The sequence below is a fragment of the Pristis pectinata genome, chromosome 3 (assembly GCF_009764475.1).
Source record: "Pristis pectinata isolate sPriPec2 chromosome 3, sPriPec2.1.pri, whole genome shotgun sequence".
NCBI lineage: Eukaryota > Metazoa > Chordata > Chondrichthyes > Rhinopristiformes > Pristidae > Pristis > Pristis pectinata.
Window position 1 is genome coordinate 132,632,891 of NC_067407.1, and position 24,329 is coordinate 132,657,219.

Genomic DNA, 24,329 nt, shown 5'->3' on the forward strand with positions numbered 1-24,329 from the left:
CTTTTTGAGAAAAGTGTCAACCCTATCACAAAAAAAAGCTGTGCAGATTATCAGCAGAGCCTGGTATATGGATAGTTGATAATGTTAGTCTGCTCTGAGGTTGATTATTCATAACTTCAACAGCCATGCTCTTGTTAGTTTTCAGAATATTAACCAGTGATAATAGTTATTTCTAAGCAACCGCAGAAGGGAAAATGTTAAATTTCCAATGTTCCAACTTCATAGCCAATGAAGAATAAAAAGTAGCCTCTGTTATGATGCCTTCCATGGAAGGTTAACTTCATCTAGATTACATTAAAGAAAAATTAAGACACGAGTTGGACTTGGCCCTTCTGGTTGTAGTTGGAACAAGCCTAATCCCACCTTCCAGCATTTGGTCTGTAGTCCCACACATACATCATGGTTTTTCAGGTACGTGCCCAGGGTCCACACTTGAATGGTTGTTACTTGAGTATGTTGTGTGAGAACTGGCTTAATCACGTCAATGAGAGATTGAATAATACTTATGTAAGTAATTCTTCTACCCCTCCCCCAACAAACTTCCCATGTTCTTTTGCAAAAGATAATTGCAAGGTTAGTGAGTAATTAAGTCTGAACTCAGTAATCAATGTGACGCTGCTTAATGGAAAAGTTGTTATCACCCACATTTTCTTTCATTTATGCTAAAGTATAATTGTTTAAGCATTTGATTCTAGTGGTCATTCCTTAAGGTCCTATGGGAAATGTTTACAAATTTGTTGGGCTGAAAGAAAATATGAGCTAATGTCTCAGGAGCAGCCTTTTTAAGTGAGGTACATCTAAATCATGACTCAGCCTTTTCAGTTTTTATGTCCTGTTTATGTCTGAATTCTATTTTGTGTTTATTAATTACTTCTAGTTTTTTTTTGGTCACCTGATTAGCTGTCATATTTCTGACCTTGCCTCAAGACCATTTATTTACTTGGAGAGCTCTTTGGGACACGATTAGGATGGGGGAGATGGTGGGGTGGGGGAATTATTGACAAATAGTGGAGATTTGAAACTATCTAAAAGAACAGTGAAGGTGGAAATTCTCACCACTTTCAATAAAGCACCTAGATGCCAAGCACACTTCAAATAACAACCCATAACCTACAAGGCTACGAACCGTAAACTGGGAGGTGGAGTTAACCCAAATCTAGAGTCGGCAACCTGACACGTGCCACGCCAACCAGCACCTGCCTTGCTCGCAGCCTCACTAGGTCTACTCCATTTGGTCAGGCTTCTCACCACATTGTACCCGGCAATGGTTGCCAGGAATCCCCAGGACATTCTCCACTCTGGAAGGAAATGGCTTGCACACTAGGCAGGATTGTGTGAGGACTTGGAAAAGTGCTGTGCTGTGGAGATAGAGCTAGATCGTCACCCCACCCTACCTGGGTCAACAGGTCCACCAGATGCCACTAGCAGCAGGGACCACCAGTTAATAAAAGCATAAGAAACAGAATCAGGAGTAGGCTACCAGGACCCTCAATGAAAAACATGATGATGCTGTAGGAACTCAGCAGGCCAGGCGGCATCCGTGGAGAAAAGCAGGTGGTCAATGTTTCAGGTCAGGACTCTTCTTTAGGACTGAAGATAGGAAAAGGGGAAGCCCTATATATAGGAGGGAAAAGCAGAGCCGGGATAGGTGGACAAGAGGGGAGGCGGGGTGGGCACAAACTGGTGATAGATGGTTTCTTCCCCTCAAGCCTGCCCTGCCATTCAATATGATCATGGCTGATCTGCCTCGGGCTTCATCGCCTCTTGTGTGCCAGTTCCCCAAACCCCTCAATCCCCCGATCTTTTGAAAAAATTTACCGTCTTTAAATACCACAGTGATCCAGCTTTCACAATCCTCCACAGCAGATAAATCCAGAGATTCGCCAGGTCTGTCACTGTCTAACACTGGGATACAGTACTGGTGGGCACTGCTGTATCACTGTGCAAAACTTTTGGGGGTAAGTGTTGCAGAGCATAGGTCTTCCACTGCATAAGACTGAGATACAGTACTGGTGGGCACAGGTCTGTATAACACTGCAGTACAGTATTGGTGGACACTGCCTAAGACTGAGGTATGGTACCACTGGGCACAGGTCTGTTTCTCTGTGACACTGGAGTACACCACTAGTGGGCACAGGTCAGTCACTACATAAGACTGAAACACATTACTGGAGAGAACAGGTCTGTTGCTCTGTAACACTGCTGTAAAGCGTTGGGCACTGGTCTGTAACTTAATAACACTGGAGTACGGTATTGGCAGGCACAGGTTTGTCACTACATAATACTGATGTACAGTACCAGTGGGCACAGGTCTGTTGTTCTGTGACATTGGAAGACAATACTGGAGGGTACAGGTCTGTCACTGCTTAAGACTGAGGTACATGTTTCTCACTGGCACTAACTAATTCTGAAGGGCTCATTGCTACTCATGACAGCTCATCGATCTGAAATGTTAGCACTGCTCCTCTCTCCACAAATACTGCCTAATCTGCTGAGTATTTTCAGAACCTTCTTAAGGGAGACATTGAGGTCATTGTCAAAGTGAAAAGGAGCACCAGGGGTGTGATGAATGGAGTGCTGGGAATGGTAGAATTTATGTCCTTTAAACACAACTGAAAGCAACTGTATCTGGTCATGTATGATTAAAGTAAAACATGTTCCTTGTGTGTGCACCTCAGACGTGTTTTTGATTGTAATTCTGGCTCTCCAACAAAAATGTGTGCACTACTGATGTAGAAAAATCTCTGCCTAGTTACTCAGTTTTTGAAACAGGGTCTCGCTGCACTGTGGCACAAAACAATATGTGGTTTTGATTAAATTTAGAAAAGAATAGCTCTTCCTGTTATTTGGGTTGCAGACTCCTGACCCAAGTAGTCCATTTTTGGTCAGACATAATGGGCCAAATTGCATCCTTTAGTGCTGTAAGTTTCTATGGTTCCACTTTGTCTTGAAAATTATACAGGTTACAAATGCCTGACTTATGGACATCCATTATGTTATTAAATATTAAAGTCTGATGTATGCACATACATTCATTCCTAGTACATATGTTCATCCCTAGAACGTTTTCTCTCTCCACTTTTAGTAATTGTTCTTTTTTGTCAGTCTTATGTGCATTTGATACCATTCATTACAATACTGTAGTTACCATATCGAGTGATTTTTTGTGTATTTTTCATCTTACGGACAAGATCGACCTCTGGGCATCTGTAAAAACAGAACCATTTGTTACCCAGGACGAGCCCGTAAGAATTTTTCTTTAAACCTTTTCAAATCAGATTGGCCACAGTTGCTGCATTCTTGCTTTATATCCATGTATATAACCCAGTTGTAAATTCAACTGCTAATCCTCTGACATCTCCAAAAGAGGGACTGCAGGAGGGATGGACTGTGCCTCCGATATTTTGCAGAAGTATTTAGATGACATGTGAATGTATTCCACACATTTGTAAAAACACGTAAGTGCCATTGAAGAAGGAAATGGAAGTAAGTCTGGGTTGGAATTGGGGACTACAGTTTAAAATTAAAACAACTTTGAAACTACTGAGTGCAGACTGAAGCAACAAAAATGATCCCAAGGATAAAGAGGAAAAGAGATTTCTGTTCTACACTCTAGAAACAACACGTGAATGCATAAGAGGGAGGTATAGGCGAGTGTTCTGCAGACCACAGCAGGGAAGAATCCATGGCTGAGACAAAGACAATATTTTGGAGTGGAAGATAGAGGAATCAGAGCAGAATCTTCACGTTTGTATTGAAATGCTGGCCCACCTTGTATTCTGCTGAAATTCAAAAGCCGCACAACAAATATATAATTCTCTGCAGATGCTGACCTGAGTCACTGGATGTTTGGAGCAATTTAGCTTTTGGTCTAGTCCTTCTCAGCTACTGTGACCTCAGACAGCCGATTTCTGTTCTGTGCATTGCATAAATTCATCAATCCACTTGGGGGAGCTGAATACTTCAAAACTTGAATTAACTGTCAGCATGGAATAAAATTCCTGCAACAACTCTAAACATGGCAAACCGTACGAATAGCAACACATGATGGACATTGGCGGTCACTTACTCGGAGAGGCTGTCCACCGACATTCAATACAAGCCCTCTGACTCCCACAACGAGCTGGTTTAAATTTCTAATATTCCCTTCGCCATCACTGCTCTGACGAGGCCACTGTCCACACCAGATGGTAGAAAGGACACAGACATGGGGACTTTCCGCCCACCTCATTCATGCTGACCGTGGTGTCTAGCTACACTTATCCCACTTGCCAGCATTAGCCTGCATCCCTCTACTTTCCTATTTAAGTACCTGTCCAAATGCTTTTTAAAAGTAATTGTACCTGCCTTCTCTGGCAACTCATTCCAGATATTCACCACCATTTGTGTGAAAAACCTCCGCCTCAGGTCTCCTTTCAATTTCTCCCCTCTCACCTTCAACCTGTGGCCTCTGGTTGTAGACACCCTGCCCTGTGGGGAAAAAAAATTGACCCTCTATCCTATTTATGCTCCTCATAATTTTATAAACCTCCATGAGGTCACCCCTCAGCCTCCTACATTCCAGTGAGAAAAACCCAGCCTATCCAATCTCTCCTTATAACCACAGCCCTCCATTCCAGGCAACGTCCTGGTAAACCTCTTCTGCACTCTCTCTGTTGCTACCACACCCTTTCTGTAGTGTGGCGACCAGAACTGTACACAATGCTCTATATGTGGTCTAACCAAAGTGTTTTTTTTTTCACAACTACAACACAATGTCCCAACCCTTGTACTCAATGCCTCGGCCTATGAAGACAAGCATACCAAATGCCCTTTTCACTACCCTATCCACCTGTGTCACCATTTTCAGGGAGCTATGGACTTGCACCTCCAGGTCTCTCTGTATCTCAATGCCCCCTGTCATTTACTCTACACGTCTTAACAGAATTTGACTTACCAAAGGCATTACCTCATACTTCTCTGGCATTCTCATCCAAGTCGGTTATAGATAATACAAATGACAAAGGTCCCAGCGCCGATCCCTACAGTACATCATTTGTTACAGATTTCCAGCCCTCCACCACTCCCCTTTGCCTCCTATCACCAGGTCAATTTTGGATTCAACTTGCCCAAACGCCTCAAATCTCTTGTGCCTTAACTTTCTGGACCAGCCTACCACATGGGACCTTATCGAAAGCCTTACTAAAGTCCATCCATTGCTCTGCCTTTATCAATCTTCTTAGTTTCCTCCTCAGAAGAAAACTCAATCAGATTTGTGAGACGTGATCTCCCCTGCACAAAATCATCCTGACTGCTCCTAATCAGTCCCTGCCTTTCCAAGTGAACATAAATCCTGTCCCGTAGAATCTTCTCCAACAACTTCCCTCCCACTGATGTTTGAGGTTCCAGCCTATAGCTTCTAGGCTTATCCCTACTGCCGTTTTTGAACAAGGGGACAACATTAGCTATCCTTCAGTCTTTTGGTACCTCACTTGTGACTGACCAAGGATGCAAAAGTCTTTGACAAAACCCCAACAATCTGCATCCTTAATATCCAGGGATAGACCCCACCTGGCTGTGGGGATTTATCCACTCTAATGTGCACCAGTATTTCTAGCACTTCCTCCCTCCTGATATAGACATGCTGCAGAACATCAGGCTACAGACATGGTAGTGTAGCGGTTAGCATAACGCTATTACACCACCAACAACCCGGGTTCAATTCCGGCCGCTGTCTGTAAGGAGCTTGTACGTTCTCCCCGTGTCTGCGTGGGTTTCCTCCAGGTGCTCCGGTTTCCTCCCACATTCCAAAGATGTACGGGTTAGGAAGTTGTGGGCATGCTATGTTGGCGCCGGAAGCGTGGCGACACTTGCGGGGTGCCCCCAGAACACTCTGCGCAAAAGATGCATTTCACTGTGTGTTTCGATGTACATGTGACTGATAAAGATATCTTTATCTTACCCCTCCCTTAACTCTCCAGCCTCCACTTCCTTCTCTGTCTGTCAATTCATTTCCCTTCAGTATGAATCCACTACCAAATATACTCAGCCCCATCTGGTTTGCATTCTGAGGGGAGCAATCCATCCTTGACACCCTGGCTCACTCTCCCACCATTGTCAGCACCTGCTCTCTTGGCTCATTCATCATCTCCCACGTCACTCTGAAGGCCCCAAACACTCCTTCTAAGATATCCTTATTGTTCACATGAACATCGAAACACACAGTGAAATGTATCTTTTGCGTAGAGTGTTCTGGGGGCAGCCCGCAAGTGTCGCCACGCTTCCGGCGCCAACATAGCTTGCCCGCAACTTCCTAACCCGTACGTCTTTGGAATGTGGGAGGAAACCGAAGCACCCGGAGGAAACCCACGCAGACACGGGGAGAATGTAGAAACTCTTTACAGACAGCAGCCAGAATTGAACCTGGGTCGCTGGCACTGTAATAGCGTTACGCTAACCACTACACTGCCGTGCGGATGAGACAGCATTTTATCAGGCTTTAATGCCAATCTAATATATTCACAGATCACTATACGAGACCGACCAAATGCATTAAAGGTTGGTCGAGCAGCTCTCTCCGTTCCTTGAGTGCCTGGGCACCTGGCACATTCTGAAGTGGGACAGTTCCAGAAGATGATTTTTTTTAAAATGACGAAGGACCGAATGTTGTTGTCATTAAATGCTGAGGCTGCCTGGTGTAATGGCGACAAGAAACTGGGTTTTGGGAATGGCACTGCTCCCACTGGAACTGCAGGATCAACCACCAGAAAACAACAACAGAACCATTAGTCCAAGTACACTGAATCCTGGGAAAGGAAAATAAATGCCTACTTCTCAAATATCCTGGGACTTTCCTTACATTAATGCTGCTAATATATGTGCAGCTGTAAACCTCTCGCAAATGTTGGGGTTGCACAGGGCTGCACACTGAAAATAAAACCAAAGGGACACTGATGAAGGCTTATCACGCAGTTGATTATTTAACAATATACATGGGTCAGAAGGCAGGTCATTCAAAGCCCCCTTCAAAGACTCAAGCACCAAAAAATTCATCAGGCACTCTCATTAGTCTGCGCTTTTGCAAGTGATATGTATTAGATGCAACATTAAACTGATGCCCTGACTATTCTTTCAGCTGGACATTAAGGAACTCATGACATTATTTTCATTGGCCAGGGCACCATAGAACATTACAGCACAGTACAGGCCCTTCGGCCCACAATGTTGTGCTGACATTTTATCCTGCTCTAAGATCCCTCTAACCCTTCCCTCCCACATAGCCCCCCACTTCTCTATCATGCATGTGGCTATCTAAGAGTCTCTTAGATGTCCCTAATGTATCTGTCCCCACAACCTCTGCCGGCAGTGCGTTCCACGCACCCACCACTCTCTGTGTAAAAAACTTACCCCTGACATCCCCCTTATACCTTCCTCCAAACACCTTAAAATTATGTCCCCGTGTTAGCCATTGTCGTCCTGGGAAAAAGTCTCTGACTGTCCACTCGATCTATGCCTCTTATCATCTTGTACACCTCTATCAAGTCACCTCTCATCCCCCTTCTCTCCAAAGAGCAAAGCCCCCAGCTCACTCAACCCACCAGGCCCATCTCAATCAACATCACCAGAACAGGCTGGCTGGGCATTATCACACTGCCACTCGGAGTTCACGGTGCTGAAACTTGCTGCCACATTTCCCGTATGATAACAATTGCTGCACTTCAAAGTGGACAACGTTGGCAGTGAAGTGATTTGGAATGTCCCAAGGATCTGAAAGGTGCTATACAAGTGCAAGACTTTATTTTGTCAAGTTATCCATTTTCAAAATGGCAAAGCAACTATTAAAGTCCTGTTTGCAACATTGCCTTTGAAAAACCAATGAAAGGAAACGAGCAGTTGTAACCATTACTCCTGGAACAAGGATCCAGAATCATAGCCAGCTCTCCCGAAACTGTGGAGAATAGTTTAACTAACAAACAGAATAAATAAAAATCCAGTGGTTACGGCAATATTCATCCACCCATGTTATGCTGAAAGCTCCACTGTAAATCTGCGGAAATCCAGCAGGTCCTGGTGAAGTTTACCAACTTCTTTCCCTGCAGAAGATTTCACTGGGCTTGAAGCACTTTGGTACGTTGGTCACTGAAGGTGCCACAAAAATGTGAAATTATTCTTTTTCCCCTTTAAGTCCTCATGGGCATTTAAAGGAAAATGATGTTCTGATAGGGAAAGTCTTCAGACAAGTATATGAAGGATCTAAATTCTGAAGAATGGAAGCCTTGGACTACGTTATATAGGAGCAGAATTAGGCCATTCGGCCCATCGAGTCCACTCCGCCATTCAATCATGGCTGATTTTTTTCAACCCTATTCTCACGCCTTCTCCCCGCAACCCTTAATCCCCTTAACAACCAAGAACCTATCAATCTCTGCCTTAAGTACACCCAATGACTTGGCCTCCACAGCCCTCCGTGGCAATGAATTTCATGGATTCACCACCCAGTGGCTTTGGAGATCCCCTAAAGCCACCAAAAGTCTGTTGAATATTTGGAGAAAGATTCCAATCCCTCCTTTCACATCAGCCATTTTAAATGAGCCCACTTGAGGAACTCCTGGGGATGTGGGGTGACCATCCCAACCAAGTGTCCCAGCTCAGCTGCACTACCTTCTTAGAGCTGTGACATCAAGAGTTGCTGCAGTCCCCAAGGTTGGCTGAGGCAGGTGCTGGTGGCAGAGAATTCTCACATGTAATTATTCACTCGCTGACTACGCTGTCCACAGAGAGTTCCAATCACGCTTGAGATTTCTCCTGCCTCAATTGAACTGGTGTTGGCCGTCCCTAACACGAGACAGCCAAACAGCAGCCAGAGTCAGTAAATACAATTGTCTGAGCATAGGGAAGCTTCAGATTGGAGCAGGCTCACTTGGAAGTCAGTGAGGGTTTGAAGCAGTTAATCAAACAAACATCTGGCCCTCTAAAGCCCTCCACGTATAATTTCACGGTTCAATTCCAACCCTACAACAAAGTATGTTTGTATTTTATAGGATAATTAATTTTTTTTTTAATTTTGAAAGAAATTATTTGAGTAAATAGGTATCTGCATGGGGAGAGACTAGGGAAAGAATCTTAACGTCAAAGTCATTTGGTAGAAAAATGTGTAACTCTCTCCCACAATAGATGCCAGGACAATTAATTTTAAATTTAAGAGCGATGGATTTTCTGTTGAACCAGGACATAAAAGAACATGGAGCTGAGTGGATGGAGCTGAACAGGTTGGTGATAAATGGTGAAAGAGATCCAAGAAAATAAATGGCCCATCCCTGCTCCTATGTTCCACCCCATTTGTCTGCCTACATTCAGTGCCACGAATCTTACAGCATCAGGCAAAATGCTTTGTGTAAACCTCGAGGATGGTTTTAAACATACTAACTTGGCTGGGCTTGAGGAAAGTGTTCAGTAGGGAAGTTTTGGAAGATTATTGGAGGCAGAAAGAACCTCGAGTGGACCACCAAAGTAAAGGAGAGCGTGGGAGAACCAAGCGTTCATTTATACTTCAGGAAACTGGAAGTTCACCACACAAAAGTCTTGTAAGTGCATAAACTTCAGATACACGTTATTAAAAAATTGCAGGAACCCAATATTTGAGGCCTTTAATTTAAGTCAGTCCCTTATAACCAACGATTTTAGATTCAAATGCTTTTGTACACAGCAGCAAGCCCAAGCTATGACTGATTTTCCAGCTGTTGAAATTAATAGACAGGAAAAAAAAACCCGTGCATCCAAATTGCCAGCATCACTTCACACTGGAAGCACATAACCAAAAGAACTGTAATCAATGGAAACCTGAACTAAGGACAGAAACCACCGAACACTCAGCAGGCCAGGCAGCATGTGGAGGAGAAAACATTGAAAGTCATTCATCCCTTTGCTTTCTCTCTCCACGGATGCTTCCCGGCCTGGTGAGTGTTACCAACATCTTCTGTCTCTCACCATGGAAGTTTCTCCTTGCCAAAATAAAGCAGAAGTCCAACTCCTTGCAGCTGAAGCATTCAGATGGACGTTGTCCCCACCGTGCTCCTTGCACTGAGAGTTCCTTGTATGCTGGAGACCTACGTATAGACAATGTTTTATCGTCAACAGCCAATGGAGCTACCAAGGTTCGAAATGAAATCCTTCACAAGTAATCCTCCTGGCTGCAAACCACTTAGCTCTCAGGCTCAGTGGTCTATGGAGTGTCTGCTTGGTTGTCTCCGCTGCTTCTATCTGCCTTTTTTGTTGGATCCATTTTGGTTCCTTCGTACATGACTTTGTTTCTCACACCCTCCTGCACCATTCGATTCTGGATTCTCAGCTTTGCATTCTGGTATCTGCAGAACATCCTGGAAAAGATTTAAGCATTCTGAAATGTTTTAATCCCTCAAAACCCTGTCCTTCACACTCAAAGACATTACCATTGCCTGGACTCCCACTACCAACATCTTTGGGTGACCACTCATCAGAAGATCAGCCACATGAATCGAGCAGATCAAGGGCTAGGTATCTTGCATTGGATAAGGACAAGACTGGTCCTCAGATGAAAATGCTAACATGGGGAAGACTAATTACAACAGTATTAGGCAGGAACTAAAAAGTAGGATTGGGAACAGCTGTTGGAGGGCAAATCCACATGACATGGGAGCATTTCAAAGGCCAGTTGATTAGCATTCAGGACTAGCACGTTCCTATCAGGATGAAAGATAAGGTTTGGGAGCCTTGGAAGACAAAAGGTATTGCAAATTTACTCAAAAGGGAAAAGGAAGCACATGTAAGGTTTAAGAAGGTGAAATCAGATAAGGCCTTTGAGGAATATAAAGGAAGCAGGGATGAATTTAAACAAGAAAGTAGGAAGACTTAAAAGGGCCATGAAATGTCCTTGGCAAGTTGGATTAAGGAGAATCCCAGTGCATTTTATACGTACATGAGGAACAAGAGGATAGCTAGGGAACGGTTGGTCCACCCAAGGACAAAGGAGGGAATTTATGCATGAAGCCAGAGGAAGTGGGCAAAGTCCTTAATGAGTACTTTGTATTGGTATTGGGCAGGCACGGTAGTGTAGCGGTTAGCACAACACTATTACAGCGCCAGAGACCAGGGTTCAATTCCAGCCATTGTCTGTAAGGAGTTTGTACGTTCTCCCCGTGTCTCTGTGTGGGTTTCCTCCGGGTGCTCGGGTTTCCTCCCACATTCCAAAGACATACAGGTTAGGAGCTGTGGGCATGCTATGTTGGCACCGGAAGCGGGGCGACACTTGTGGGCTGACCCCATGACACTTTACGCAGAAGATGCATTTCACTGTGTATTTCGATGTACATGTGACTAATAAAGATATCTTGTCTTATTCACGAAGGAGAGGGACATGGGTGACAGTGAGATCAAGGGGGAGGCATGTTGATATTCTGGGGCATGTCAATATGGAGGTGGTGTTGGGTGTCTTGAAAAACATTAAGGTGGATAAGCCCCCAGAGCTTAATGGGATCTATCCCAGGATACTGAGGGAAGCAAGGGAGGAGATTGCTGGGACTTGACAGAGATCTTTAGCCAGGAGTAAGGTGCCAGAAGACTGGAGAATACAAAAAGTTGTTCCTTTGTTTAAGAATGAGTGTAGCGGTTAGCGTAATGCTATTACAGCGCCAGCCACCCGGGTTCAATTCCGGCTGCTGTCTGTAAGGAGTTTGTATGTTCTCCCCATGTCTGCGTGGGTTTCCTCCGGGTGCTCCGGTTTCCTCCCACATTCCAAAGACGTACAGGTTAGGAGCTGTGGGCATGCTATGTTGGCGCCGGAAGCGTGGCGACACTTGCGGGCTGCCCCCAGCACATTCTCACCAATGCAAAAAGATGCATTTCACTGTGTGCTTTGATGTACATGTGACTAATAAATAAATATCTTGTATCTTATGGACAAACCAGGAAACCATGGGCCAATGAGCTTTGTATCAGTGGTAGGAAAATTATTAGAGAAGGTTCTTAGGGACAGGATTTAAGCACGTCTGGAAAAGCATGGGCTTATTAGGGACAGTCAGCATGGCTTTGTGCAGGGAAGGTCCTTTTTCACAAGTGACAAAGATGGGCATAAGGTGGTATAAGGACAGGGTAGTGCACATTGCATACATGGACTTTAGTAAAGTATTTGATAAGGTCTCTCACAGCAGGCTGTTTTGGAAGACTAAGTCACATGGGATCCACAATGAGTTGATAAGTTGCATCTAAAATTGGCTTGGTCATAGAAGACAGAGGATAGTGATAGAGGGGTGTTTTTCTGACTGGTGGTCTGATCCGCAAGGATCTTTTTGTGATATATACAAATGATTTGGATGAAAATATTTAATATCTGATTAGTATGTTTGCAAATGACACGAAAATTGGCAGAGCTGTGGATAGTAAGGAAAGTTGTCAAAGGATGCAGCAAGATATAGATCAGTTGGAAGTTTGAGCAGAGGAACACCAGACTTGATGGATTTTGGGAGGTCAAATGCAAGAGGAAAATGTACAGCCAATGGCAGGACCCTTAGGATCATTGACGTACAGAGGGATCTTGGAGTACAAGTCCATAACTCCCTGAAAGTGGCAACATAAGTGGACAGGGTGGTAAAGAAGGCCTTCATCGGTCGGGGCATTGAGTATAAAAGTTGGGAAGTCATGTTGCAGCTGTATAAAACTTCAGTTAGACCACATTTGGAATATTGTCTGCAGTTCTGGTCTCCACATTACAGGGAGCATGTGGAGACTTTGGAGTGGGTGCAGAAGAGCTTCACCAGGATGTTGCCTTGATCAGAAAGTATTAGCTATAAGGAGAGGCTGGGCAAACTTGGGTTGTTTCCTCTGGAGTGTCAGGTCGAAGTACATAAAATGATGAGAGGTATAGGTAGGGTACATGGTCAGAGTCTTTTCCGAGGGTGGATATGTCAAACACTAGAGAGCATAGGTTAAAGTGAGAGGGGGAAGTTTGAGGGAGATTTGCACAAGTTCTTGTTTTACACAGCGTGGTGGGTGCCTGGAACACGCTGCCAGGGGAGGTGGTGGATGCGGATGCAGATACAATAGCAACGTTTAAGAGGCATTTAGATAGACACATGAACAGGCAGGGGATGGAAGAACGCAGACCACATGCAGGCAGATGGGACTAGTTTAATTTGGCATCGTAGTCAGCGCAGACATGGTGGGCCAAAGTTGTACTTTTGTTAGGCAGATTCATTTGTTAGGCAGTTCCACCAAGGTTTGCTCAAATAACAAATTTTGGGTGACGTGCCCTTCCTTAACACAATCACACAAAACCAAACTTCAACCACCTGAGCTAAATCCCACTACCGGCTCCCAACACGACACCTTCCCAGAGCAGCCAACATGGATAAAAAAAACTGTTGTACTTTTCTATGTTTCACCCAGGACAAAGCAGCCTACTTGACTGGCATCTCATCCATGACTCTAAACATTCATTCCCAGACCACTGGTGGATAATGTCCACAATGTAAACTGTCCACAAACTGTACTGCTGTTTCTCACCGAGACTACTCTGTCACCATCCCACAATCCTCTTCCACCATGAAGGCCGAGGGCAGCAGCTGCCCGGGACCACCACCACACACAGGTTCTCCTCCAAGTCAGAAACCATCCAGACTTGGAGCGATCTCACTGTTCCTTCATTGTCACTGGACCCAAATCCTGGAATTCCCTCCCCAGCAAGCCCTGTGGGATCCCTTCATCAGACAGACTGCAGGTTCAAGTACGTAGTTCACCACCATTTTCTCATGGGCAATGAGGGATGGACAACAAATGTTGACCTTGCCGATGATGGCCAGATCCCAAAAAAATGAATAACGAGATAAAAAAACCCTTGCAACATTTTCACATCATATTCAGGTAATGCCAAAGAAGCTGGAAGCGCAGTTGTAATAAATCACCTCAGTAAATGTGTTTGTACAACTGTTGATCAAAGTCAACAGCTGGGAGGAGGCAAGGATTTTGACAACTGACAATTGCCACAAGTCCCCCTCATGAAAAACTCTGGCAAGACAGACAAATGTTACCAAGCCTTTATATCCTTTCAACATGGGCCTTCTTTCTCTGCAGGAGTTCTGTAGTCATCCTTCAGTAGCTCATCCAAATAACTACCTTTCAAGTATTGGCAGACGATCTGACAGGCGAATTCCATTGCAAAGGGCAGGCATGTGCAGTTCCAGCGAGGTTTGCTCAAACAGCAAATTTCGGGTGATGTGCCCTTCCTTAACACAATCGCACAAAACCAAACTTCAACCACCTGAGCTAAATCCCACTACCGGCTCCCACCACGACACTTTCCCAGAGCAGCCAACACGGAAAAAAAGAACTAGCATCTTGCTGTTCTGCATGATTCTACTATTGGAATTAAAAAAATCACTCAGTACTTAAGTAGGTTGAAGTCAAGTGGACCAAAAATTAGTCTATTTTTATGAATTATTTGAATCTACCTAACAAAAATGTGCTCCATCATCCATGTCAGTGTTACAATGCACACAATTTTAATATTCTGTGCCACATTCAATGTATTCAGCAAGGCTGTGTTGTTAGCATGCATTAAACTGATCACTGGTTAGCCAGAGGGTGAGAGCTCACTTCCACTTCAGTCAGCTCACTTGAGTCTGAAAGCAGCTTATGCTGCTGCACTCCTACAGATAGTGGTATAAGAACAGAACTGGAAGGTTCAGCAACAGCAACAAACTCCAAAGCAAAAAGAAAGCAGTGAAAGATTACTTAAATGAAAACAAGAGAATGTCCAAATCTTCACAAAAAAAAGTCAAAAGAGAACATAAGACGAAGGAAAATCTTGTAACCAGTAAGCAAAAATACATTCTCAGGATGAAAAGACAACCAAACTCACCAAGTTCCCAAAGTCGTAAGTAGGAAACTCCCCACACCAAAGTCAAAAGATCTCTTTATTCTGCCTGCAAAAGAGGGAAGGGCAGAATTATTGCAAACATTACTCTCCAATTTAATGCCATTTGGCTCCTCATTCAACTTCTCTAACTTTCTCCAGATCAAAGGTATAGCAATGGGCACTCACATGGGCCCGAGCTATGCCTGTCTTTGTGTGGGATACATGGAATAGTCATTGTTTCAGTTTTACTTAGACCCACTCCCCCAACTCTCTTTCCAGCATTGGCCCAGCTTCCAGCGCTCATACAGAACTCCAAAATTTCATCACTTTTGCAGCCAGTTCCACTCTGCCCTCACCTTCACATGGTCCATCTCTGACCCTTCCCTTCCCTGATCTCTCTGTCTCCATCTCGAGATAGGCCAGCCACAAACGTCCGCTACGAGCCCACAAGCTGCCTAAATTATACTTCCTCCCACCCTGCCTCCTGTAAGGACTACATTCCATTCTCTCAGTTCCTCTGATGTTAAGACATTCCACAGATTCCTCTGAGATGTCTTCCTGATTCATGACTTCCCCTCTACCAATATGGAGAGAGCCTGTGACCGCATCTCATCTATTTCCCGCACCCCTGCTCTCACCTCTTCTCCTCCTGGAGAGATCAAGACCAAAGTTCCCTTGGATTTACCTACCACCCTACCAGCCCCGCAGTCAATGTAATAGGATTACTCCCTTCGTGACTCTCTGGTCCATTCTTCCATCTCCACCCAGTAATCCCCACCATACAGCACTTTCTCACGTAGCCAGAGGAGATGCAACACTTGTCCCTTCACCTCTTCCCTTCCCACCATCCAGGGACCCAAACAGTCTTCCCAGGTGAAACACCGTCAAACTAGTGTGCAGCATTTGGTGTTCACAATGTGGTCTCCTTTACACTGGGGAAACCAAATGGAGAATGAGTGATCGATTTACAGAGCACCTACGCTCAGTCTTCAGGAGTGACCCTGAGCTTCCAGTTGCCTGATACTTTAATTCCCCACCTCACTCCAACCTTTCTGTCTACACCCTCCTGCACTGTTACAACAAAAGACCCTACACAAGCTTGAGGAACAACACCTCATCCTCCTTCTGGGCATGTTGCAGCCTGTAGGACTCAACATCGAATCCTACAACTTTAGATAATTCGCTCTTTCTTTCTTTGTAACAGAACTGGGCATTTCTGCTGGTCAGACATCATTTTATATCGATTGGCCTGCTGGGCATGTCTCATAGTCTTACCATTGGCAACACGTTACACAGACAAGGAGGTTTACTCTGGCCTTGACTGACACATTACAGTCTCACCCTATCGGAGATATTCCCTCTGTTCCACCCATCCCCCACCTTCTCTGTAACCTGAAACTAACTTGGTTCTTCTCTCCTTCCCAGTTCTGATGAAGGGCTCCAGGCCCAAAATGTCGACTGTTTCTCTTTCCACAGATGCTGCCTGACCTGTTCAGTGTTTCCAGCATTTTCCGTTTTCATGTCAATCCTCAATCCCAAGCAGCTACCCAAGATGAGAGACCATTTTACCATGCTAAAGATCCTATAAAAAATATTTTGCTGTTGAAATATTGATAAAGATACTTACTTGTTGCTAAGAAGTGGCCAAACCCAGCAACGACAGCACCGGCTGAGCCATACAGTACAGAGTCTCGGGCACAAGGAATGTTCTGCACATCCAAGATACCCAGGAGCTTGAATGACTATAAGCACAAAATAAAAGGTTTTAAAAACTATCATTTCTTATTAATAACAATAGGCTGGAAATCAAAGGTTTGTATATTGCAAAGACGTACAGGTAGGTTAATTTGGGTTTAAAATGGGCGGCGCGGACTCATTGGGCCAGAAGGGCCTGTTACCACACTGTAAATAAAATTTAAAAAATTTTTTTTTATATTTTAAAAGATGAATCTATACAGCTCACACCATGAATTACTGTGAAGTATGGCGACAGTTGTTCCAAAAGCCAACTCGAACGGAATGAATGAATAAGTAGTCAATCTGCTTTTTGGTGACTGAAAGTATAATGGTTATAAAATTAATTCACTGACTTTCCTTCTACCGTACCATGGAAAATTTAACACCTGCCGGAAATATTAGAACAAACAGAAGTCCCTTTAACAGCTTGACTGAAAGACAATTCACAATTTACCCCGTCATGGCCTTGTACCTCACTGTCTGTCTGTCTGCCTGCACTGCACTTTCTCTGTAACTGTAACACTTTATTCTGCATTCTGTTATTGCTTTTCCCTTGTACTACCTCAATGCACTGATGTGATGAAATGTGATGGACGGATGGCATGCAAAACAAAGTTTTTCACTGTACCTCAGTACAAGTGACAATAATAACCCAATTTACATTCTTGACATTGCAACATTCCTTCAGAAAGGTACTGATGCTAGTGGAGTACAGTTGTACATTCCTTAATTATGAATGTTGGCAGAAATTTTGACTGGAGAGTGAGAGTATGAGGATGGCACATAAACTACACTGGTTACTGAATAACATGCAGATTTGTAACACATGTAGGTGGACAGTGCTCAGGTATATAAATCTTAGCCAATGTCCTCCTTCTTAACCACTAACATCAAATTTCCCAACAGCAGTTGTTCCACTTCTATAGTTGACCAAATAATATTTATAATTATTTTACAGGATATAAACATCACCAGCAGGGCCAGAATTTGCTCCCCATCATCTACATGAGCTGCTGTGGTCCATCTGGTGAATGTACTCGCATAATGCTGTTGGGCAGGAAATCAGGGCGCAGCTGAGAGCCGAGTTCCCATTGCTCTAGCAACCCGGGTTCATTCCTGACCTGTGGTGCTGTCTACATGGAGTTTGCTCGTTCTCTCCGAGATTCCTCCCATGTCCCAAAGACGTACAGGTTGGTAGGTTACAGGCCATTGTAAGTTGCCCCATGTGTGTAGGTGAGTGGCAGGATCAGGGGGTAGTTGACAGGAACGTGGGGAGAATAAAATGGGATTAGTGTAAATGGGGACTTGAGGGTCACTGTGGATTTGCTGGGCCTGTTTCCATGCTACATGACTCTATTAAAATGAAAGAGTCTACAGATGCTGGAATCTAGGGCAAAAACAGAATGTTGGAAGAACTCAGTCGGCATCTGTGGAGGCAAAAAGTGTAAGTTGACGTTTCGGCTCAAGACCTTGCATCGGGACATAGAACAGTACAACACAGGAACAGGGCCTTGATGTTGTGCCGAACTAATTCAACTCCTAACTAAATCAATCCTTATTAAAGTCCATCTCTGCATAGTTCTGTGCCTACCCAAGAGCCTCTTAAATGCCTCTATCATATTTGCCTCCACTACTATCCCTGGCAGCGCATTCCAGGCACCCACCACTCTGTGTAAAAATCTTTTCCTGTACATCACCTTTGAACTTACCCTCTCTCACCTTAAATGCATGCCCTCAAGTGTTAGGCATTTTGACCCTGAGAATTAAGATACCATGGGCCAAACGGCCTATCCAGTGCTGTCCTGTTCTATACCGGCTGACTGCACAACTCTACATCTAGGGATCAATGCTATGCCTTTACATAGGAATCACTGGTCATTTAGGCTCTTGAAGTTGCTCAGCTGTTGGTCTCAACAAATTGGCCACAACACTTTTTAATCTCAAACTATGCCTGTCAGTTTACATTTCTCATTAATTGCTGGCCCCTTTGTAACTAAGTATGGAAGTTGAAAACCAAACAGATGGTCACCGTGGTTAGGAGATTTATGGTCACAACTGTTGTCCAAACTTTTGAACAAAAGGGGGCTGTGCCTACTTTTCCAAGATTGCTAGGCACCATAGAAAGCATCCTATCCAGATGCATCATGACTTGGTATGGCAACTGCTCTGCCCGGGACCACAAGAAACTGCAGAGTGTCTTGGACACAGCTCAGCACATCACAGAAACCAACCTCCCCTCCATGGACTCTGTCTATACCTCTTGCTGCCTTGGTGAAGCAGCCAGCATAATCAAAGACCCCACCCACCCAGGTCATTCTCTCTTCTCCCCTCTCCCATCAGGCAGAAGATACAGGCTCAAGGACAGCTTCTACCCCACTGTTATAAGACTATTGAATGGTTCCCTTATATGATGAGATGGTCTCTTGACCTCACAATCTACCTTGTTATGATCTTGCACCTTATTGTCTACCTGCACTGCACTTCCTCTGTAGCTGTGACACTTTACTCTGTATTCTGTTATTGTTTTTAAGATTAAGATATCTTTATTAGTCACATGTACATTGAACACACAGTGAAATGCACCTTTTGCATAGTGTTCTGGGGTCAGCCAGAACACTCTACGCAAACTGCTACACTACCGTGCCTGCCCCGTACTACCTCAGTGCACTGTGTAATGAATTGATCTGTACGAACAGTATGCAAGACAAGTTTTTCACTGTACCTCGGTACAAGTGACAATAATAAACCAATAATGCAGCGGTTAGCATAACGCTATTACAGCGCCAGCGACCCGGGTTCAATTCTAGCCGCTGTCTGTAAGGAGTTTGTACGTTCTTCCCGTGTCTGCGTGGGTTTCCTCCCACATTCCAAAGATGTACGGGTTAGGAAGTTGTGGGCATGCTATGTTGGCGCCGGAAGCGTGGCGACACTTGCGGGCTGCCCCCAGAACACTCCACGCAAAAGATGCATTTCACTGTGTGTTTCGATGTACATGTGACTAATAAATAAATATCTTGTACTTTCAGCCCAACTCTGAAGCCCATTCCACCAAAACAAGCTGGAAATCTTAAATATAAAAGAGTGAATGTTGGAAATAGTCAGCTGGTAAAGTTGTAGCTGGGTATTTCTGGCAAGTTTCGCCCCAAACCGCAGAAGCCCACCTCCCCATAAGGAAGGTGCGACCTTGACTTGACATTGGAGGTGCCCACTGCGCCTGCGCCTGACCCTTCACCCGCCGCTCCAGCCAGCCGTGACTGACGCGCTCACCTTCGGCTTCTCCGCCTCGCCCTCGGTCGACATGGTGCCGTTCCCTGCTCCCTCGACGCTTGCCCGAAAACCTCCCTCGACGCCCTGATTCGCCGCTCGGTGTCGGTGCTCAACGAAGGATCGTCGGCCCGCCACCGCCCGCGAGCTCCGGACGCCGGCAGCCTGACGCCATGAGCGGAGGAGCCGGGCAGGTAGCAGTGCGCATGCGCGCCCGTGCAGCTGGGCTCGACTCGTTGCTCAATGTTCAGCATTGCCACCAAAGGCTTCACAGACACTTAATGCACCTTTCTTTTCAAATTGGCTTTAATCTAGCAAATAAAATTCCCACCAAGTACTCACAGCTATTTTTTAAAAAATTGAGCATGCATCCACAATTTAATTTTGGAGACAATTCAGAAGATTGGTTAAAATGTGGAAGTGGGTGTCACTGGGATTAGTTGGGATGTGCACCATCCATGCAGCCTTAACGTGGGTAAACATAATGCAAATTCACAAGAGTGTTATCAAAGAATATTTCACTGCTGACATATAAGGAAATATTAGGGCACTGATCAAAAACTTTGTCAAAATGCTCAAGACGAGAGGGCATGGCTTTAAGGTTATGGGTGGGAGGTTCAGGGGAGATGTCAGGGGGAGGTTTTTCACCCAGAGAGTGGTTGGTGCATGGAATGCACTGCCTGGGGTGGTGGTGGAGGCAGATACATTGGACAGGTTCAAGAGCTTGTTGGATAGGCATATGAAGGAGTGTGGGATGGGGGGATATGCGGGAGGAAGGGGTTAGGTAGTGTGAGGGTGGTTTAATGGACGGCACAACATGGTGGGCCGAAGGGCCTGTTTTGTGCTGTATGGTTCTATGGTTCAAAACAATAGGATTTTAGAACTTCCGAAACAGGAGCAGGAGGGAGACACGAGAGACTGCAGATGTTGGAAATAGGAAGTAGAAGCAGGAATAAGTCATTCAGTCTACTGAGCTGCTCCAGCATCCAACCTGATCATGGCTGTTCTTCTGCCTCAATGCCCAATCCCCATTTCCCTTGTTGTCTGATATCCAGAAGCCAACCAGTCTCAGTTTTGAATGCAATCAATGGCAAAGCCTCCACAGCATATTGGGGGAGAGAATTTCAAACATTCACTACCCATTGAGTGAAGATATTTTTCCTCCTTTCAATCTTTTAAATGGCCTATTCCTGTTTTTGAGACTATGATTCCTCCCTCCTCAATGTGGGGAAACACCTTTCTCATATGTACCTTGTTGAAGCCCCTTAGAATTATGTGTGTTCCAATGACATCATTGGAATTGGTTTTATTATTGTCACTGGTACCAAACTAGTGAAAAATTCGTCTCGCATACTGTTCATACAGATCAATTCAATACACAGTGCATTGATGTAGTACAAAGTGAAACAATACAGAATGCAGAATAAAGTGTCACAGCTACAGAGAAAGTGCAGTGCAGGTAGACAATAAGGTGCAAGGTCATAACGAGGTAGATTGTGAGGTCAAGAGTCCATTTTATCGTACTAGGGAACTGTTCAATAGTCTTATAACAGCTGGACAGAAGCTGTCCTTGAGCCTGGTGGTATGCGCTTTCAGGCTTTTGTATCTTCTGCCTGATGGGAAAGGGGAGAAAAGAGAATGTACCAGGTGGGTGGTGTCTTTGATTATGCTGGCTGCTTTACTGAGGCAGCAAGAAGAATCCAAGGAGGGGAGGCTGGTTTCCGTGATGTGCCAAGCTATGTCCACAACTCTCTGCAGTTTCTTGCAGTCCCAGGCAGAGCAGTTGCCACACCAAGCCGTGATGCATCGAGATAGGATGCTTTCTATGGCGCATCAATAAAAGTTGGTAAGTGTCAAGTGAGATATACCAAACTTCATTAGCCTCCTGAGGAAGTAGAGGAGCTGGTGAGCTTCCTTAAAAACTTAAGAATGTAAGAAACAGGAGCAGGAGTAGGCCAGTTGTCCCCTTGAACCTTCAATAAGATCATGGCTGATCTAATTTTGTCCTCAGTACCACTTTCCCAATGCCATTTGATTCTCTTGTATTTTAAATATTTGTTAATCTCCACCTTGAATTATATTCAATGACTCAGTGGTCCAAGTTCTAGTTAGGGGAACCTGGTTGCAATGTCCCTTCACTGTGGTCATTTTGTTTTCATTTGCCCTAGCTCTCAGTTCTGGAATTCCTTCCCTAAACCCTTCTGCCACTCTTCTTCTCTCTCCACTTCATGACCTAGCTTTTGCTCACCTATCCCAGTGTGGCTTAATATCAGACATTGTTCATATGCATTGCCTTGGGACATTCAGGAGGTGCCAGGCATAAGGTAAATTACAATTGTTGATGCACTTATCATTATATCATCCTGCCACAGGTGGTGCTGCAGTGCACCAATTGTGCAACTTCCCTCCCCATGGTGTGCACTGTGGATAAGCTTCCAAACATTACCGCCAACTCTTCTCCAGTCCAGAATTGCCAAATGTTTTATTACTTAATAATTACAATAAATTATGGTGTAATTAAAAGCAGAATGGTATAGACATGAAATGGAAGGACTGTATTCGATCAAGTGCTCTGGTTTCCACACTATTTTATAAATCTTCATCTGAGTCACACTCATCTTGACTTCCATTGGGAATTAGCTTACATTTTGATTACTTGATTTGATTTCAGCCACTACGGGTCTCATTCAGCTGTTGTTGTGGCCTAAGGAGTAGCACTTTAGTTCCGTTGGATGGAGTTTTTGTCTTTACAGCAGCGGAAAATGTGGGCATCACAGAGCAAGGCAGTCCTGAGGAGATGGTGGACCATTACCTTCGTCACTTGTTTTAATATCTGGTTTACCAGTCGTTAAAAGTCAATCTCGTGGGAAAAGTCCGAAGTCCATAAGCAGGCCAGTTCAGGTGTAGATGACTGCTTCCTTTCCCTGAAACAGCTGGCCTTTCCATGACATCTGATAGTTTTCTGTGTCTATTTTTCTGGTGCTTATTTTCAGATTGAATCCATCTTCACAATTTCTCATGGCAGGATTTGACCTCACACTAAACTGCATTTTTCATGAGGCAGTCCAGTTTAGTAACGGCTTTGAGAATTCCTTTGATGAAGTAGATTTCATTTTTGTGATCAGTACATAATAAGAATCCCAAGAATCTGGAACAGTTCAGAAGCTTGACCAGCTGTGACCAAAACCTTAAAGATCAGTGTTACTGACCAGCTAATATTGCATTTTATTGATCAATAATTTACTTTATCCCTCCCATTCTTCTTCATAGTTCTGTCCCGAGACTAGCTGATACCGTATTTACTGTAAAAACTGTTTCACCATGATTTTAAGTCATCTTTATACTTTGACTCAAAGCACTCAAAGGATTTAAAATATTTAACACATACATTTTAATTAATGCAGCTGGGGCATTTTAGTACAAAAGTTTAAAAGAGTGTTTATTATTTTATCGAAACTGTTAGCAATGTGAGAATGTCCATGCAGTATGATAGTGCAGTAAACAAAAATTGTTACAGCTGAATTTTCGTCTTTGAAAGGTATACGAAAGTTCTGCATGAATATCTTTTTTTTAGGAATAAGAGATAAAGTGAGAGACGCAGGGATGGTAGAAGGTGATGTGCAGTGCAGAATGTGTAGAGTTTTCTTCTTTTTAAATATTCAAGAGTTTGAAGCCATTATCTTCAGTCACAGTCATAAACTTCTTGCCTGGCCTATGAATCCATCCCTCTCCCTAACCCTTTTCTGATCATTCACAACCTTGGAGCTCAGTCTGACCTTGGTCAAAGCTTCCAATCCCTTAAATGACTCCATGACTAAAACTGTCCATTTCCATGCATTACTAACTAAGCTTACTAATAGAAAAACACGATGATGCTGGAGGAACTCAGCAGGCCAGGCAGCATCAGCCTGCTGAGTTCCTCCAGCATCTTCGTGTTTTTCATCTAGATTCTAGCATCTGCAGTCCTTTGTTTCTCTAAGCTTACTAATATCTCTGTCACATTGCCTATTTGCAATTGCCTCAGCTCATGTAGTGATAAAACTTTCGTTCATGTCTTTAATATTCCAATGATCACTTGGGTGGTTTTCTATCATCTATCCTCCATAGCTGGAGCTCATACAAAGCTTTGCAGCTCCTGTTCCCAATTCACACCATCCTATTCAGTTGTCACCCACTTGCTTGCTGATCTACAATGATTCCTGATCAAGCAGTGTCTCAATTTTAAACTTCTCATCCTTGTTTTCAACCTCCATGTCTTCAGATTTCCATGCCTCTGTAGCCTCTTTAAGCCTCACAACACACCATGATCTCTGTGCTCCTCAAATTCTGGCCTCTTGTGTTTGTCTTGATTTTTATCTCTCCATCACTGAAGTTCCCACCTTAATCCTCTCTACCTCTCTTCTGTTAAGGCTTTCCTTAAAACTGTCTTTTCCAGGCTTTCCACAGTCTTAAAATTATAATT

The 24,329-nt window shown here is 44.2% G+C and overlaps 2 protein-coding genes across 2 annotated transcripts in view; one reads left to right on the forward strand and one right to left on the reverse strand.

Annotated features, from left to right (window-relative positions):
* Positions 1–9,611: 9,611 nt before the first annotated feature.
* LOC127568937 (cytochrome c oxidase assembly protein COX20, mitochondrial) lies at positions 9,612–20,052 on the reverse strand. Its single transcript, XM_052013203.1, has 4 exons — positions 19,871–20,052; positions 16,494–16,608; positions 14,870–14,933; positions 9,612–10,355 (listed from the first exon to the last, which is right to left on the reverse strand). The coding sequence occupies exons 1-4, from the start codon at positions 19,901–19,903 to the stop codon at positions 10,202–10,204; spliced, it is 366 nt and encodes a 121-aa protein (XP_051869163.1). The 5' UTR covers positions 19,904–20,052; the 3' UTR covers positions 9,612–10,201.
* Positions 19,924–24,329, forward strand: part of tspan33b (tetraspanin 33b) — a 52,736-nt gene continuing 48,330 nt past the window's right edge. The window contains exon 1 of the mRNA XM_052013197.1: positions 19,924–20,061. The gene's annotated coding sequence lies outside the window, so the exon portion shown is untranslated. The remainder of the gene's footprint in view (positions 20,062–24,329) is intronic.